This window comes from Nematolebias whitei, chromosome 9, assembly GCF_014905685.2.
Source record: "Nematolebias whitei isolate Nwh7 chromosome 9, NemWhi1, whole genome shotgun sequence".
Taxonomy (NCBI): Eukaryota; Metazoa; Chordata; class Actinopteri; order Cyprinodontiformes; family Rivulidae; genus Nematolebias; species Nematolebias whitei.
The window spans coordinates 24,845,395-24,863,837 of record NC_056506.1 but is presented as its reverse complement, the minus strand read 5'-3'; the positions used below and the strand labels follow the sequence as shown (position 1 = coordinate 24,863,837).

General features: G+C 39.7%; 1 protein-coding gene across 1 annotated transcript in view; it reads left to right on the top strand.

Moving 5' to 3' along the window:
- LOC119414932 (excitatory amino acid transporter 5) overlaps positions 1 to 18,443 on the top strand; it is a 90,658-nt gene that overhangs the window by 57,112 nt on the left and 15,103 nt on the right. Inside the window, exons 3-5 of the mRNA XM_037682050.1 lie at positions 11,922 to 11,964; positions 13,277 to 13,508; positions 14,793 to 14,892. Of these exons, the coding sequence (XP_037537978.1) occupies positions 11,922 to 11,964; positions 13,277 to 13,508; positions 14,793 to 14,892 (375 nt within the window). The remainder of the gene's footprint in view (positions 1 to 11,921; positions 11,965 to 13,276; positions 13,509 to 14,792; positions 14,893 to 18,443) is intronic.

Here is an 18,443-nt window from a genome sequence, read left to right as displayed (position 1 = left end):
ACCCCTCCTGGCTACTCAACACTCAGTCGTCACAAGCTACAACTGAGGTAATGGCAGTCACACGTGCACAAGCTGCAGCTAAACCTGCTGATAACACAGTTTCTGTGCGCCCAATGCTGACTGACCCAGACATCATCCAACTTCAGAAGTTGGATCCTGCAATTAACTCGATGATGCTGTATCTGACTGACCCAGACAAATACACTCCATCGAAAGACGAGCTGGATTCCAATCCAGACCTCAAAGTCCTCTTTCAGCTGCGCAAACAGCTAAAACTACTTAAAGGCATCCTAACTTTCGCTCATGGACGGACGTCCTCACCTGTGTTCGTGGTCCCCCATGACCACAGGGGGGTGATGTTAGTCCATGCACATGACCTTCCGTCCGCAGGACATAAGGGTGACAATGCCACGCTGAAAGCATTAAAACAAATTGCTTATTGGCCTGGAATGAAAAAGGATGTCAAGGACTACATAAAAGGGTGCCTGATCTGTGGCCAGTTTCAACCATCCAGACCACTTCACAGAGCACCACTGCATAGTAGAGGCATTGCATTTCCATGGTCGGACCTCCAGATTGACTGGGTCGGACCACTCACTAAGACCTCTAGAGGAAATAAATATTTTCTCACGGTAACCTGCGCGTTTACCAAATGGGTAGAATGTCTACCAGCCCCTAATGACACAGCACAAACCACTGCTATGTTGTTAATGAATCATGTATTTTCAAGGTTTGGACTTCCCCTTAGGGTGAACTCAGACCAAGTTACACACTTCACAGGTGAAGTAATGAAGGAACTGTGGAAGACGCTAGGCGTCAAAGCCAACTTCCATATTGGCTACCACCCACAGGCTTCAGGCCAGGTTGAGAGAGCAAACAGGACTGTGGTGAGTATTTTGAAAAAATACGTAGCCGCAAACCACAAGGACTGGGACGTGAAACTCCCTCTGGTCCTCATGGCCATAAGGGCCACTCCACACACGTCGACTGGCATCGCTCCTTTCGAGATGATGACGGGTCGACAAATGACTCTCCCTCTGCACCTGTTGTACCAACCAGGCGATGCTGCCATGGCAACAGCCTACACTACACAACAATACATGAAAGACTTGGAAAGACACCTTAAGAACACTTTTGCTTTCGCACAGAAAAACCTGGAAAAATCAGCTGAAGGACGCAAAGCGTACTACGACCAAAAGGCCTCTTACGAGGAACTCCAAGTGGGAGACAGGGTCTGGTACTACACGTTTGCCCCCAAAACTGGGAGAAGAGAGTCCGGGACCGGAACTCTCGCCCGTAAGCTGATGCCCAGATGGACTGGACCCCATCTGATAATCGACAAAGTGTCTCCAATTATCTACCAGATAAAAATCAGTAAAGGCCAAAAAGAGCCAACTGTTAAATGGGTACATCGTAACCAGATTAAACAACACAAGGCGTGCAATAACTCCTTAGAAGACAAAGATCTCACAAAATCTGACCTCGTGGGAATAAGGGTCATCCAAGCAGAAGATAACTAATGGATAATAAACTTAACCATAGTTTAAACTCACAGGACCTACCCTTGATAAAACGGGACAGCGTGACTGAAACTGACAACCAGGGTGAGGTGAAGCAGTGAAACGATGTTTCTAGATGCTTAGTCACTACTCTTGTCGGTGTTGAAACGTTGTTTAGTTGATTTTGGTTGTTTCTGAGGAAAGAATGAGTTTTGTTGTGTAGTAAGTTAGAGACTAAGAGGCCTTTGACCATGCCAACATGCAGTTCATTCGCTAAATTGCAATCTTTGCAGAGTCAATGTATATTATTGCTACCTTGAGTACCATGATCTACATTGATCTCACAACGCTTAAGCCGAACCTACTCGAACAATTCTATTCGGGGGGATAGCTAATTCTTTTTGATAAGTCTCGCCATAGACTTCCAAAACATTTATGGGAAACCAAACACCCAATCTCAAGTCGTTCGTCTAAAAGACAACAGACAATTGCACCAAACTATATTTTACCATGTAAAGCTAACTTAAACCAAGTTAGAAATGGAAAAATAGTTTGGAACCCTTTTCTATAGGCATAAACCCCTGTAGTTACCCTTTTCAGCATGCTCCACCCCTTAACTGGTAGTTGTAGCTGTTCCCAACCATAATAGCTTACACACCAGGTGCATATAGTTTAAGGCCTTATGTAAAATCCCCTTCATAAGCCCACCTTAAACAACATAATTGCATGACACATTGAACCAGAACGGCACAGGCTGGACGTCGCTGGAGACAACCTTCGCTGGAGGCGACCTGCAATCCTGACGTTGGTCTCCACTCTTCATCCAGTGGCCGCATCTTCAGTTCAATCCAAGGGTACCCCTCTGTATGCTGATTAATCAACACTTCCAATCGTTGTGGATTTACCGTTGTGGATTATATGACTTTTTCCCAATGGATTACAGACTCTGTTTCCAAGGGGTTAAAGCATTGCTACAATGGAATTACCAACAACATTATGGAATTATCATCAACACAATGGAATTACCATGAACATTGTGGAATTACCTTGACTTTGTTTTCCTTGCTGGATTACTTCTGACTTTGGTCTTCCTTGCTGGATTACATCAAGCTCAAGGACATTTGAAGGCGTTAAGTTCACGGTTGGAATTCATCCCCATGGACAGGCGATGATTTCCAAAGGGGGGACTGTAGTGAACTAGGCCTATGTCAAAACTGACCGGATGGACAGAGACTGTTATGCATTGATCTGCATCCAGAAATACAGTTTGAGCCATCTGGGGACTTTCTTTCTTGAATTAATCAAGCAGAAAAGACAATCCTCTATGATCATTACTATTTTACAAATGTTTGATAATCAAATTGTGTTAGTTCACTCAATGCTTACAGGTTGAAGAGAACTACTCATTTTTATTTTACATAAACAGTAAGTAATGATTTTTATTCCTCATTCAAAGAAGAAATCAGGTTAATATGCATTTCTTGATTTTCTGTCTTCAATGAGCAAGTTTTGTAAGTATGTTAAAGGTCGAGTCTCGGTCAACTAAAATGTTTACTGAGAAGAAATGTCATGTTTAAACTTTTTCAGAAGATAATAGGAGTTTGACTCCACGAAGTCTGGTGTTTCTCCAATAATCTTTTCTGTCTGTTAAGCAATCTCATTCTCTGCCCTTGACTTTTGATAACATCTTACGTCACAAAACACACCTCTATTCTGGTCCATCCACGAATCAGAAAGCTCTAAATTGACCCGGAAGTCAACTCATTTAAAATGTGGCAACTTCCCGGTTCTTGCCAGAGTGCTGAAGAGTGATGGAGTAAAAGAGCTAGAGTGTAACAGAGTGCTGAAGAGTCTGATGTCGGAAGTCTGATAGAGAATGCTAAGGAGATGAAAGGAGTTCAGAGTTCTTGGATGCAAACGCATTCAGGATGATCCAGAGACGTTTTGGGATTATAACTTCTGTTTGAATAACCTCGCACGACTCTCGAAGGATTTCAGCTGCTCTCAACGGAGACGCTGAAAGAGTCAAAGGAGGATCCTATACCGACGCTGACCTATCATCAACCAGGTAACAGTCCACTTCGACCAAGCGTACCGTCGCAAGCTGAGATCTGAAGGAGCGTGCACGTTTCTGGTCAAACAGATTAATTCCCTCACAAATCTCTCTGTAAGATAAATCTCCTTTCTCCTAAATTCATTTGACAGATATTTTAGCAATATCTGAAGCAAAGTCCTCAGTCACCGCCGTGTGATTGATGTCCATTATCTGTGAAACTTGTCTGTTATTATTTTCATATTTTGCCAAATTAATGTAAATGCTTGATGTTAAACTTTGATTCTGAAAATAAATGACCGCATTCATTTGATGGGTCAAAGATAAATAACATCTCTCGTTACATTTCTGTTAAATTCAATGCACGACATTTACACAGTCAGAAAGATGAGGAACTCGTGAAAAAGTATGAATATATCCATATATGACATACTACAATGGCGTCGTCCAGTGTGTAGCGACCTGCCACTGAGAAATACTCCTCGGCGCTTACCTTGAAACAAGACTGCTCGTCTGTTTCTCCTCGGGGAGGAGAACTCACTGGGATGACAGGAGGTTGACGTGGCAGGCCACAGGCAGTCTTAACAAAGGTTGGTCAGCTAGACAACTTTCCTTCTTCGTTCTTCTGACAGTGCTATTAGCTTGCTGAAGAAAAATGGAGCCGATTACCCGCTCTTAACGTATTTTATACGGACCAGGTGGGGCCCACACAGCAGGTGGGCGTGGACTAAATTTTTCAGTGTAAGGCTTCGCTTGACGGGATAAAACCCACTAGCGACAGCCTTAAAGGGCGAAGCCTATACGAAATAGAACCCATGTTGCTCCTTTGGGTTAAGACCGACCAGGCTCCATGGGTGAAGACCAGGTCACCTGGTGCTTGCAAACGAGCCCCTCCTCTAGGCCTGGCTCCAGGATGGGGTCCCAGTAACCCAAGTCCAGGCAAGCTCCTTTATCTTTTCTGTCCTTATAAGTGTTCTGAATCGCTCTTTGTCTGGCCTGTCAGCTAGGACCAATGTGCCTTGAGAGACCCTACTTAGGGGCAAATGCAATCATCCAGACAGCATAACGTCTAGGATTATTCAAGCACATGAACTCCTCCACTATGATAAGATGGTGATTCAACGAGACATGAATATATAGATCCTAATGAATTGCAAAATACTGACCTTAAATATGTGCATTAGTGACTGTAAAGACGTCAATAGAAACATACAACAATCATTTACTCTCTCACAATTTAAGTTCAGAGTTACCAATCAGCCTAACATGCATGTTTTTGATCTGTGGGAGGAAACCAGAATACCCAGAAAAACCCACACATGCACAGAAAGAACACTCCACCCAAAAAGGCCCCAGGCTGGGAGCAGATCCTGCAACCATCCCACTATAAGGTGACAGCTCTAACCACTGTCTCGCTGTACCGCCACATACATGATTAGTGTTTAAAATTTACATTTTCAACAGGAGAAATGAACTTCACTATTCTGATTACAGAAAAAAATCAGATTTAAAGTCAGATATAATGTCAGATGTGTAGACTTGAACTGTAAAAAAATAGATAGGAAGTTAGATGATAGTTTAGCTAATATTCTGATTTTATTATGAATAAAATATTATTGCATTATGGATTTTATTTAAATACCTTTAATAAAAATGAATGTAACAAAAAAAAAATTGAAATTGTAATTTAAAAATAACTGCAGACTACTGAAAGTCAGCTGAAGACTGAGACACGGGATGGAGTGTAAGCCTTACATGCCAGTGGGTTATTTTCTAAGCTAATTAGTGCTGCTGAAGGCTGGGGTAGTTGTTTCTGAGGTAAACCTGGGTCAGATCTACTGAGAAAATGTGCAGTGTGTCAGTTGGTCAGGGGAGCAAAGCCAACAGCCTGACTATGGAAGTGCTAACAAGTAAACTGGAAATTTATAGCAAAATTATTGAAATTAGTGTTTAAAAACATTGATGTGCTTAAAATATAAAAAGGGACTTAACCATCTGTTGATCTTATTTCATGTATAAACCAGAATGATGTAATTCACTTTTAACCTTAATTAAAAAAAGAGCATTTTAAACTGGTCAGAATCATGAAATCCAGCAATGTGCTGATCATGTGCGATGCTGAAGCCTTGTTGGAAACAAGCTCTCTGTGTGTGTAGGGTGTATGTGTGTGTGTTTACAGAGCACAGCTGTGCTTTGGATTTATCCTGCAAAGCTTCTTTACAGCCTTCGTTCATCATGTGGGCATGAGCTTGACATATCAGTGCTCTTAGAAAAGCACCCGGCTGCCTTACATCATGTGTGTTTTTGTTACCGAGTGCAAATTACAACATGCTATCAATTAGTATATATTGTCGAGTGTGACGTCAGCCTGGCTCATTTCTGGGTGTTGGTTTGTCTTAGACAAAGAAAATTTACTGAATTTATAAGTAATTAAATCCATTCTGTGGTATAGCTTTATTGTGTCCTTGTGTTTATAATGACACGTTCAGTGCACCGGCTGAAAAAACACAGTGTGTTATTTAATCTCTGTGCACTTTGATTTCTGATTGTGATTATGAGCTCTGCATTGGTGTGGGATTTATAGTCGTTGCAAGACTGAATGTTACAAATTTAATATTTCTTCATCTCTGGTTGTAGAAAAATATCTGCACTGCATCACATGCTCTCCACTCTGGGATTTATTGAACATTTTGTACAGTACATTTTGTGATTCAGCACAAACTGCCACCGTGACAGGTTTTGGACTGAGGAATGCAAACTAAACACATGGAGCTCAAAAGGAAATGTATTTTTTCATAAAATAAAAAAACAACGGTAAATGGACTGTACTTATATAGTGACTTTCTATCTTATCAAGATCCTCAAAGCTCTTTACAACACAATCTGTGTCCTCATTTACCCATTCATAAAGCAATCTACTAGATCTATACAAAGACTAATCAGTGCTTTATCACATTCATACACCAATGGGACACACATCGGAGAGGTTCGGTGTCTTGCCCAGGGACACTTCAACATGTGACTGCTGGTGGAATCGAACCCTCAACACTCCCATTGGAGGACGACTGCTCTAACCACTCAGCCACAGCTGCCCAATGAGCAGTGAAGCTTACAAAACTCTGGAATAAATCACTAGGAGCACAAGGCAAATTATTTTGAAAGAGATTACAGGGAAGAAAACCAGCCGGTTGAATAAAACAACAAATTGAGATGGAAATAGACAGAATAAATAGCCACGGGTTTATGAGGAAGTGGAGACACCTGAGCTGAATGCTAACTGGGAATAGGTGAAAGTGGGCGTAGCAAGCTTACTGAGTGGAGCAGGGAACTGAAAGAGGAGGAATGAATACTAGTAATTAGCACAGAAAAACAAAGGGGGAACATAAGTAACAAAACTACAAGGACCGCAATATGTATGTATGTATGTATGTATGTTTTATTTATTCATTTCATTTCATCCAAACAACAAATATAATACAATTTAAAGAAAAGAAAAAAGATATACAATCACAGAAATAAAATGAAAGGCAGCAGAAGAAGAATGAATTCTTATAATATCTGCCCCTTGTCCCCAAAATATATTCCAAACAAAATTACTATACAAAAGCAAGATGAATTAATAAAAAAATAAAATATAATAAAATAAAAACATAAAAAAAATATAAACAAAGCTAAACAAATGACCATATTTTTTGCCCTATACAGTAAGTTGCATTATTTTGCATGTCCTGTGACTTATAGGCTGAAGCAATGTATTTATGGATTGTTCCCATATTTATAAACCAATTTTTGGCTGATATATGACCGTTTCATTCAGTCTTCCTGAAAATATTGAACACTACCATTTTCAGCCGCTAAATGGCACTCGAGTAGTATGGCATGCCGTTGCATCATGTAATAGGTAAAAGTGACTATTAATGACACAGTCGGCTTGACATAGCCTGCCACCTTTGTCCAGCTCGCTTGGAGCAACCGTCAAATTAGCTTCATTTCGCTGCACTGCCCCAGTGAAATGCAGCTGATTTGACCATTAAAGTCCATCCATTATCTTTACCCGCTTCTTCCATTTTGGGTCACGGGGGTCTCCGGTGCCCATGTCCAGCAATCACTGTGCGAGGGACGGGGTACACCCTGGACAGGTCTCCAGTCCATCACAGGGACACATAGAGACAAACAACCATTCACTCTCTCACTCACACCTAGGGACAATTTAGTTACCAATCAGACTAACATGCATGTTTTTGGTCTGTGGGAGAAAACCCACACTTGCATGGAGAGAACATGCAAACTCCACCCAGAAAGGCACCCGGACTGGGATTTGAACTGGCAACCTTCTCGCTGAGACGCAGCAGCTCTACCAGTTGCGTCACCGTGCTGCCACCAATAAAGTGCATTTATTAAGTAAAAGTTCAACTGAGACACACCTTTGCTATAATGTTGAGCAAACAAATAATTGTTTTTAGGTGCTTATCTTGTGGAATTTCGAAAAAAACGCGCAACGTTCCTCCTTCCTTTTTTCTTCCTTGTCTACGCGCTCCCTGGAGAACTGAGGAAATGAATACAACTGATTTGACCGTTAAAGTCCTTTTATTAAGTAAAAGTTCAACTGAGACACACCTCTGCTATGAAGTCAAGCAAACAAACAATTGTTTTTAGGTGTTTATCTTGTTAAATTTCAAAGAAATGCACAGCGGCTCATTACTCCAAGAGTGCCTGCTTCTGCAAATCATTTTTTTGAAATGCTGCTGATTTAACTGTAAAAGTGCATTTATTAAGAAAAAATTAGTCTGAGACACACATTTACTATAATTTCGAGCAAACAAATAATTGTTTTTAAGTGTTAATCTTGTTAAATGCTTGTTAAAGTCCTCCTATGCATGCTCCCGTGGCCGCCATTTGGCAGCCAATCGATTTTTGGCACACCATCCCACGTTTCCTGGTTGTCAGTGGTGATGCGTAACAAATGCAACACGTCAGCGATGATGCATAATAGATGTGACGTATACGGCGAAGTGACGCATTTATGGACTTTTCCACTTTATTATACATACATTATTTGGACTGATGCGACTTATAGGGTGGAGCGACATGTACGGCGGAAAATACGGTGACAGAAAAAACATCCTGACACGAACATCTTCTTCAAAATCTGTTTGACATATTGTTGTAGAGGCAGTTTTAAAGCAATAGTCCAGATATTTTTAAGTGGGATCATTGCTCATAAACACTTATTTTATGAAGTTAGCAGTTTAGATAAATACTTTAATTTTTGCAGGCCTGACAAACTAACCACTAAGAGCAAAGAGAATTGCTGTCATCTTAAAACAATTTCAGCGCCAAAAATTTCACAATATTTTATGCAAATAGATTTTATGAACCTTTTCACTGTGGTCACTTTTGCATTTCACAGATCTTTTGTTAGACATGTTATAATAACATGTTATTATAACATGTTATAATAACATAATGAGATGTTTGACACCAGGTAGCAACAAAAGACTTGCATCTATTTGCTTTTGCTGATAACCACAGATTGCAGGAAAAAATAGACAAAATAATAAAATACTTTTATAATACTGACATGTATAATTAACATTTATATAACCAGGTAATTCCCTCTGATCTTTTGTGCAAAGTAGGCCTGGGCCTGAAGGCAGCGTAGCATGCATATTTTTGGAATGTGGGAGGAAACCGGTACGCCAGGAGAAAACCCATGCTAACACAAGGAGAACATGCAAACTCCACACAAAGTCCCCAGTTCAAACCCAACCCAGGACTTTCTTGCTGTGAGGCAACAGTGTTTGCCTCTTATCCATTGTGCTGCTCAAGGGGCAGCATATTGCAGGAGGTTAGCTTTGACTGAAAGCATTCATGCCGAACAATTAATAAATACCTCAAAACATTTTGTCCATCAGATGTCAGTTACCTGTTCTGTATGCAGATACACTGTCTGGCAAAAAAAAAAAAAAAAAAGTTGCCACCAAAAAAAAGGTCACATACCAATATTTAGTTGGACTGCCTTTAGCTTTGATTACATCATGCATTCACTGTAGCATTGTTTCGATAAGCTTCTGCAATGTCAAAAAATCTATTTCCATCCAGTGTTGCATTCATTTTTCACCAAGATCTTGCATTGATGACCAGACACTAGGCATGATGGGTGCATCACTTCACCTGCCTCTCTTCTTACCCTGATGCACCCATCACTCTGGAACAGAGTAAATCTGGACTCATCAGACCACATGACCTTCTTCCATTGCTCCAGAGTCCAATCTTTATGCTCACTAGCAAATTGAGGCTTTTTTTTTTTCCAGTTAGTCACTGGTTAGTGGTTTTCTTAAGGCTACACAGCTGTTCAGTCCCAGTTGAGTTCCTTCACATTGTGCGTGTGGAAATGCTCTTACTTTCACTATTAAACACAGCCCTGAGTGCTGCTGTTGTTTTTCTTCCATTTGGTTTCACCAAATGTTTAAGTGATCGCCGATCAAGATCATTCAGGATTTTTTTCTGGCCACATTTCTTCTTCAAGACGATGGGTCCCCACTATCCTTCCAGTTTTTAATAATGCGTTGGACAATTCTTAACCCAATTTCAGTAGTTTCTGCAATCTCCTTAGATGTTTTCTCTGCTTGATGCCGATGATTTGACCCTTCTCAACCAGACTGACATCTTTTCCACGAACACGCCATGTGTCTTTCAACATGGCTGTTTAAGAAATGAAAAGCATCTCATTATACCAGTTGGGGTTAAATAACTTGTTGCCAGCTGAAAGATAATTGCCCATGCAGTAATTATCCAACAGGAGGCTCGTACCTATTTGCTTAGTTAAATCCAAGTGGTGACTTTTTTGGGGGCCAGGCAGTGTATATGCACCAACATCACAATGAACTGACAGTGAGCAACAAATAAAACATTGGTAGGTCTGCTGATGTTTCTGTACATTGATTAAAGGTCCCAGATTGGAGCGGTGGTCAAGACCAGTTTTTATCACCTCAGACAGCTGGCTAAGGTAAAGACCATCCTTACAAAACAGCAGCTGGAAACAGTAATCCATGCCTTCGTCACCTCTCGGCTGGATTACTGTAACGCTCTTTACCTTGGAGTCAGCCAGTCCTCCCTCAGACGCCTCCAGCTGGTCCAGAACGCTGCTGGAGTTCAAAAAAGGGAGCACATCACCCCCACTCTGGCTTCACTCCACTGGCTGCCTGTTCATTTTAGAGTTCATTTTAAGATTATTTTATTTGTTTTTAAAAGTTTAAATGGTCTTGCTCCATCCTACCTCTCTGAGCTGCTTCACCCATACTCTCCTGCTCGGTGCCTCAGATCAGCTGATCAGCTGCTCCTGGAGGTGCCGAGGTCTAAGCGGAGGCTCAGAGGGGACAGAGCTTTTTCTGTTGCCGCTCCAAGACTGTGGAACGATCTCCCTCTTCCCATCAGACAAGCCCCTTCACTGTCCAGTTTTAAAACTCTTTTAAAAACACATTTTTACTCCCTGGCTTTTAGCACAGACTGAATTTGATCTGCACTGTTTTTATTACTTTTATTGATCTTAATGTTTTAACAACTGTTTTTATGTGTTTAAATGTTCTTGATTTTATATGTACAGCACTTTGTGGCAGCTGTGGTTGTTTTAAAGGGCTTTATAAATAAAGTATTATTATTATTATTAAGGCTTCCCAAAGCTTAGTGTCACAGACTAAATAATGTAAGGTAAGGTTTTTTCGGCTGCTCCCTTCTTCAGGGATCACCCCAGTGAGTGAACTTGCATGAAAGATTTGGCAATTTGTTTTACGTGGGACGCGAGGTTGAATGATGCAACCTGGGTTTGAACCCACAACCTCAGGCACTGACCACCGAGCTACCACAGCTCCTATAACCAGTAAAAATCCACATTATGCTGACAGCTGTCAGCTCTTCTATACTCAGCTTCACTGAAATTATCCTCAACTCTGTTTAAACCTTGTATTATCTTTTGTGGAAAACAAGCCACACATTTATGAATCTGCTTTAATTTTTTTCTGACAAATTCTAAAAATCCTTCTTTGTTTTTATTGTGTCTGAATTTTTTCAAACTCTCTCATAACCTCAGTAACTTTATTACACTCTTATGTTACTTAGGGGGGAAATCAACCAAATAAGAACTTATTATAACTACAAATTTTAATCTAATATTTTTCAAATCATAAAATAAAATCCTCTCAGTAATGTTTATTTTTTACCTATGCCCCTATACTTGTGATTTTTGTGTTATCTCACAATGTGGTGCTGAGGTGTGAGACAAAGATAAACTGTTGTCAATAAAATACTGTATGTGTTCGTGTGATAAATGTGAATGATTTGTTAACACTTTGCCAAACTTTCTTTTCTAGCAACATGTTTCCAGCCAACCTGGTTCAAGCTACATTTCAACAGGTAAGAAAAAATGCAAAAGTCATGATTTTCTGGAATTATGGTGAAAGCATAGGTTGTGGGAATATACGGGCAAATATGTTTTCTGCAATAGACAGACTATAGAACTTTTAAATGTTTTTTATGTAATAAAACAACAGTGAGCACTTAGCGTGCTTAAATACATCAATTCTAGAAAAATAAACTGTGTGAAAATATCTAAAAGAAACAAAGCACAACACATAAATGTCTTTTTGAACAGGACACAAGACGATTTGTTAAAAGTAAAGAAAAGTTTGTTTTGTATATATTTGACATGCAAAGTGAAAACTAACCAAAATTAAACTAATTACTGCTGGTTATTATTATTTAATCTGGGACACTTTTAATGTACTGTAAATAATAACAATTAAGGGACTTAAATTACAAAGTCATAACTTACACAGAGATGCTATGTAGGGCCTAAAATGTAATTAGTGTGTGAATGTTGATTCAGCCTTCACATTTTTTAGCCTGTTGTGTTTCAATCATTTTTTAAAAATCTACCTCTGTACACTTTGTTCTTTGAGCCATTTATATACATTAAAAAAACATTTAGCTTCTTCAGGGGATGGGTGCTACTGCTTTTATGTTTGTAACTTTCATACTTTTCAAAATATTTAATTGTATTTACTAATTTTCTTTCATTGAAATACATTTAGCTCTCTGAAATCTACTTCATCCACTGGCTCTATGCTTGTCTTCAAATGCTAATTATAATATTTAGCAAACTCTAGATGTTGACACAGGCTCATGAAAGAACTGGAAAAAGAAGATGCTGATTAATGCCACAGATAAGATGCAAGAGTGTCACACATGAAATTAAAATGTCCCGTCAACAGAAACAACAAGACGGTTACGCCTTGACTTCATAGCACATGCTGTGTTGACTCTGTTCCAACCATGAACCAAAGACATATGCAACATAACTGAAACACTTTATGTACAAAATGTCATATAGCCCAAAAATACACATACCAATTCATTTGTACACATTTTGACACATGGCAAAACATAAAAAATGTGCAAACATGTGGCAAAATATAACATTGTTACAGAATCATAAATATTTTAAACTGGAAGTCACACCGCCATGATTGTTGCCAACGTTTCATAATTGAAGATAAATAGTCTAGGCTAGTTGTGGAATTATATCTTTATAATTAGTATTTACATTCTGTCTTTTAAAACAAGTTCCCTCGGGAACACAAGAAAAATGCAATTTAGAAAACTATGTTAAGTACAACATCTTTCTTTTTTATTGCATCCAAATTCTTTGCTCTGTTTTGATTTCAAGTATCGAACGCAGCGAGTCGCAGAACTCATCCCAAAACCAACAGTGGCTCAGCTCTTGGATGAGACCACCACACGTCGGGTCTACATTTACGGTGTCCAGGATGACAACGGAACAGACATCCAGAACTTCTCCCTAGACCTGACGCCCCCTCCTGATGTCATTGTGAAGACGTCACCTGGAACCAGTGAGGGCATGAATGTGCTGGGAATTGTTATCTTTTCTGCAACTATGGGTGAGTGTTTGACATGAGCACACACTTCAAAAACAAAAGCTATGCTATAAAGTTTAGGTCTTGATGTATTTCATGACCATTCAGTTTGCAAAGTGCTGCACTCCCAGAACAGTTATCACAGAGGAAAACATCTTCATAAGTGTTCAACGGATAATTGCACCACTTACTTGTCTACAGAGCATGATTATTGCCCGCTGCAAAAAGTAAAAAGGCAGGAGATATTTTTGTCTTGTTGTGTGTGCCGGGAGAGAGGTGAGTTTATAATTGAGCCAATTTTATAGATATTGAGCTAAAATCTTGTGTTTGTGGTTGAGAGTGATTTACAACAAACACTCTGAGTGCTACTCATTGTGTGAGTTCTTTGCTTTAAACTTTAGCATCAGTTGTTGAAATTAACCCTGTTAACCAGCAAAATAACCTCCCTTATGAGCCACCGCTTGGATCTTTAACTAACCAGGAAACTCCCATTGAAATCATGGATCTCTTTCTCAATGGAGGTCTGGGCCTGAAAGCAGCCTAAATGTGCATGTTTTTGGACTCTGGAAAAAAAAAAACTAGGGTACCATGTGAAAACTCAGTCAAACATGAGGAGAACATGCAAACTCAACATAGAAAAAATCTACATCCAACCTGGGCTTTGATTCTAGGAGCTTCTTGCTTTAAGCCAACAGTGCTAACCACTAAGACATACTGGCCCAGACGGTTCAATTTTAATCAGTCCAGTTTAAGACGGCTATCACAGCTAAAATACATTTGCCAACACAACAATGGCTATGACTCACCCAATTTTACAGATTTTGAGCTAAAATTTGGTGTGCTTGTAGCCAAGAACCATCCTCAACACACTCTGGGTGCACTATCCCATGTGTGACAGTTTTGCTTAAGCAAATGTGCATGTCTGTAATTCTTAGATTCAAGTGTCTGTCTGATAACAAAATGTGTCACAAACCTTTGAACAGATTTTATGAAACTCTCAATAAGTATTCAATGTTCTTCTATAATTCATTAACTTTGTATGTAAACCCAACTCAAAATGGCTGTCATAGCCAATTGACCTTTACCAAGAAGAAATTGCTATACTATGCACAAAATGACAGATGTTTCAGTAAAGTTTATGTAGCAGTAGCGAGGAGTCGTCCTCAACACATACTCTGAGCACTAGGCAGATGGCTGAGGTAGCCATCTTGAATTAAAAAGGCAGCATCATGAAAGGCAGTAAGCATTTTGCATTCCTTTAAGGAGTGTTAGGCCTTTAATTGCTTCTCTATATGCTTCTCAATCCAGGAATAATGCTGGGAAGAATGGGGCCTAACGGAAGTGCTTTGGTCAACTTCTGCCAGAGTTTGAATGAAGCGGTTCTGAAGATTGTTGCCATTGTCATTTGGTAAGTGTTATATGTTAGAAGTAAACTGCACAGAAACATGATAACAACATAGAGCTAATAAAAACTAAATATTGCTTTGATAAAGACACAATATCACTATAGTTGATATGATTTTTTTCTCTTAAATGATAAATAACTCATGTTCCCTGAACCACAGTTTCACAATTTTAGGTATTTCTTAAACATCAATCTCAAATGGTTGTTTAAGGAATAACAAGATACTTTCAGCATCATATAATTATTATGTTTGACCCTTCCAAGTAAACTTAGAGATCACTTTTCAAATTAAATGCTTTTAGCTTTCTGCTGAATTAAATACAGGGGATAACTATTTACTCGAGTTGTGTGTAAAGCAGTTTCTTTGAAAACACAAAGGTACAAAAAATCTTTCAGAATCAAAGATTGAAATGAGATTTACACTTATCTCTACAAAATACTTTATTTTTGTAAACTTCATCTTAACAACCAGACTTGCTTCTAATCTTAATTTGTCATTGATCGATTCCTCTCCAGGCCCTCAAAGTCTTTCTAAGCTTTTTCTTGAACTTCACACATTCTCTTTTCAATCCTTGTATCTGAACATATTGTGCAGTGCATGTTAATGTTGTTGAAAGTCAATAATATGAAAACAAAAGAAAAATATCAATAGCAAAGGCAAAACAGAAGGCACATGAGTTGTACAAGAGGCTGGAAGCTAAGGAGGGAGAGAAAAACTTGTATCGTCCTGACACAGGAGGATCAGGTTTGAAAGGATGTGCAGTAATTTAGGCCATTTTTATCTTTATCAATAAAGATAGAAATGGTAATGGTAATGTTCTAACAAGTGAGAAAAGTGTAATGGAAGACGAAAGGAGTACTTTGAGGAGCAAATGAATAAAGATAATAAACATGGGAAATAGTATACAGGTCCTTCTCAAAAAATTAGCATATTGTGATAAAGGTCATTATTTTCCATAATGTAATGATAAAAATGAAACTTTCATATATTTCATATTCATTGCATACCAACTGAAATATTTCAGGTCTTTAATTGTTTTAATACTGATGGTTATGGCATACAGCTCATGAAAACCCAAAATACCTGTCCCAAAAAATTAGCATATCATGAAAAGGTTCTCTAAACAAGCTATTAACCTAACCATCTGAATCAACGACGTAACTCTAAACACCTGCAAAAGATTCCTGAGGCTTTTAAAAACTCCCAGCCTTGTTCATTACTCAAAACCGCAATCATGGGTAAGACTGCCGACCTGACTGCTGTCCAGAAGGCCATCATTGACACCCTCAAGCAAGAGGGTAAGACACAGAAAGAAATTGCTGAACAAATAGGCTGTTCCCAGAGTGCTGTATCAAGGCACCTCAGTGGGAAGTCTGTGGGAAGGGAAAAGTGTGGCAGAAAACGCTGCACAACGAGAAGAGGTGACCGGACTCTGAGGAGGATTGTGGAGAAGGGCCGATTCCAGACCTTGGGGGACCTGCGGAAGCAGTGGACTGAGTCTGGAGTAGAAACATCCAGAGCCACCGTGCCCAGGCGTGTGCAGGAAATGGGCTACAGGTGCCGCATTCCCCAGGTCAAGCCACTTTTGAACAAGAGACTGCGTCAGAAGCATCTCGTCTGGGACTGCTGCTGAGTGGTCCAAAGTTATGTTCTCTGATTACAGTAAATTTTGCATTTCCTTTGGAAATCAAGGTCCCAGAATCTGGAGGAAGAGAGGAGACACAGAATTCACATTGCTTGAGGTCCATTGTCAAGTTTCCACAGTCACTGGGGTGTCATGTCAGCTGCTGGTGTTGGTCCACTGTGTTTTATCAAGGGCAGGGTCAATGCAGCTAGCTATCAGGAGATTTTGGTGCACTTCATGCTTCCATCTGCTGAAAAGCTTTATGGAGATGAAGATTTCATTTTACAGCACGACCTGGCACCTGCTCACAGTGCCAAAACCACTGGTAAATGGTTTACTGGCCATGGTATTACTGTGCTCAATTGGCCTGCCAACTCTCCTGACCTGAACCCCATAGAGAACCTGTGGGATATTGTGAAGAGAAAGTTGAGAGACACAAGACCCAACACTCTGGATGAGCTTAAGGTCGCTATCAAAGCATCCTGGGCCCCCATAACACCTCAGCAGTGCCACAGGCTGATTGCCTCCATGCCACGCCGCATTGAAGCAGTCATTCATGCAAAAGGATTCCCGACCAAGTATTGAGTGCATAACTGAACATGATTATTTGAAGGTTGGCGTTTTTTGTATTAAAAACACTTGTCTTTCATTGGTGGGATGAAATATGCTAATTTTTTGGGACAGGCATTTTGGGTTTTCATGAGCTGTATGCCATAATTACCAGTATTAAAACAATTAAAGACCTGAAATATTTCAGTTGGTGTGCAATGAATCTGAAATATATGAAAGTTTCATTTTTATCATTACATTATGGAAAATAATGACCTTTATCACAATATGCTAATTTTTTTAGAAGGACCTGTATGTCAAAGAAACTGTGGACCAGGAAGTGGGAAAGATTAGTGAGGATGAAATATGGAGAGCTTTGAAGAGGATGAAGAAGGGGAAAGTAGATGTACCAGATATACCAGTGGAAATATAGAAATGCCTAGGAAAAATGGCAGTGAGATTTTTGATTTGATTATTGAATGGGATTTTTGAGATTGAAAAAATACTGGAGGAATGGAGGGGAAGTGTGCTGGTGCCCAATTTAAGAACAAGTGTAATGTACAGAGTTGTAGCAACTACAGGGGAATACAGTTGATGAGTGACAGAGTGAACATATGCGAGAGAATTGTGGAGGCTACAGTTAGACAAGAGGTGACTGTGAGCAGCAGTATAGTTTCATGCCAAGAAAGAGCACCACAGATGGCATCTTTGCTTAGAGGATGGTCATGGAGAAGTACAGAGAGTAAAGAAATCTGGAGTGGCAGAAAAATATGATAGATGCGTGCAGGATATGCAATGAGACCAGAAGGAAAGTAGTGAGATGTGCTGTAGGAGTGACAAATAGCTTCAAGGTGGAGGTAGAATTGCATCAGTGATCTATTCTGAGCTCCTTCTTGTTTGATCTAGTGATTGACCAACTAACAGATAAGGTCAGGCAGGAATTCAATTCAGTTTATTTATATAGCGCCAATTCACAACAGAAGTTGTCTCAGGGCACTTTATAGAAACATTCACATATATAAAAAGCCAATTAATAAAGTTCTCTGTATAAGGAAGCCAGCAGACATGTTGAATATTCACTTAATTGCAGTCTCTCATCTTGAGCAAGCACAAAGCGGAAATCCCTGTGGATTATGATGTTTGCAGATGACATAGTGATATGTGGTGAAAGCCAGAAACAGGTGGAAGATAATTTGAAAAGGTGGAGATATGCACTTGAAAAAAGAATGAAAGTCAGCAATAGCACAGCTTGACGGAGATGGTTTGGACATGTCCAGAGGAGTGACAGTGGGTATAGTGGTAGAAGGATGTTAGAAATCCATCCATCCATCCATCCTTCCATCCATCCATCCATCCATCCATCCATCCATCCATCCATCC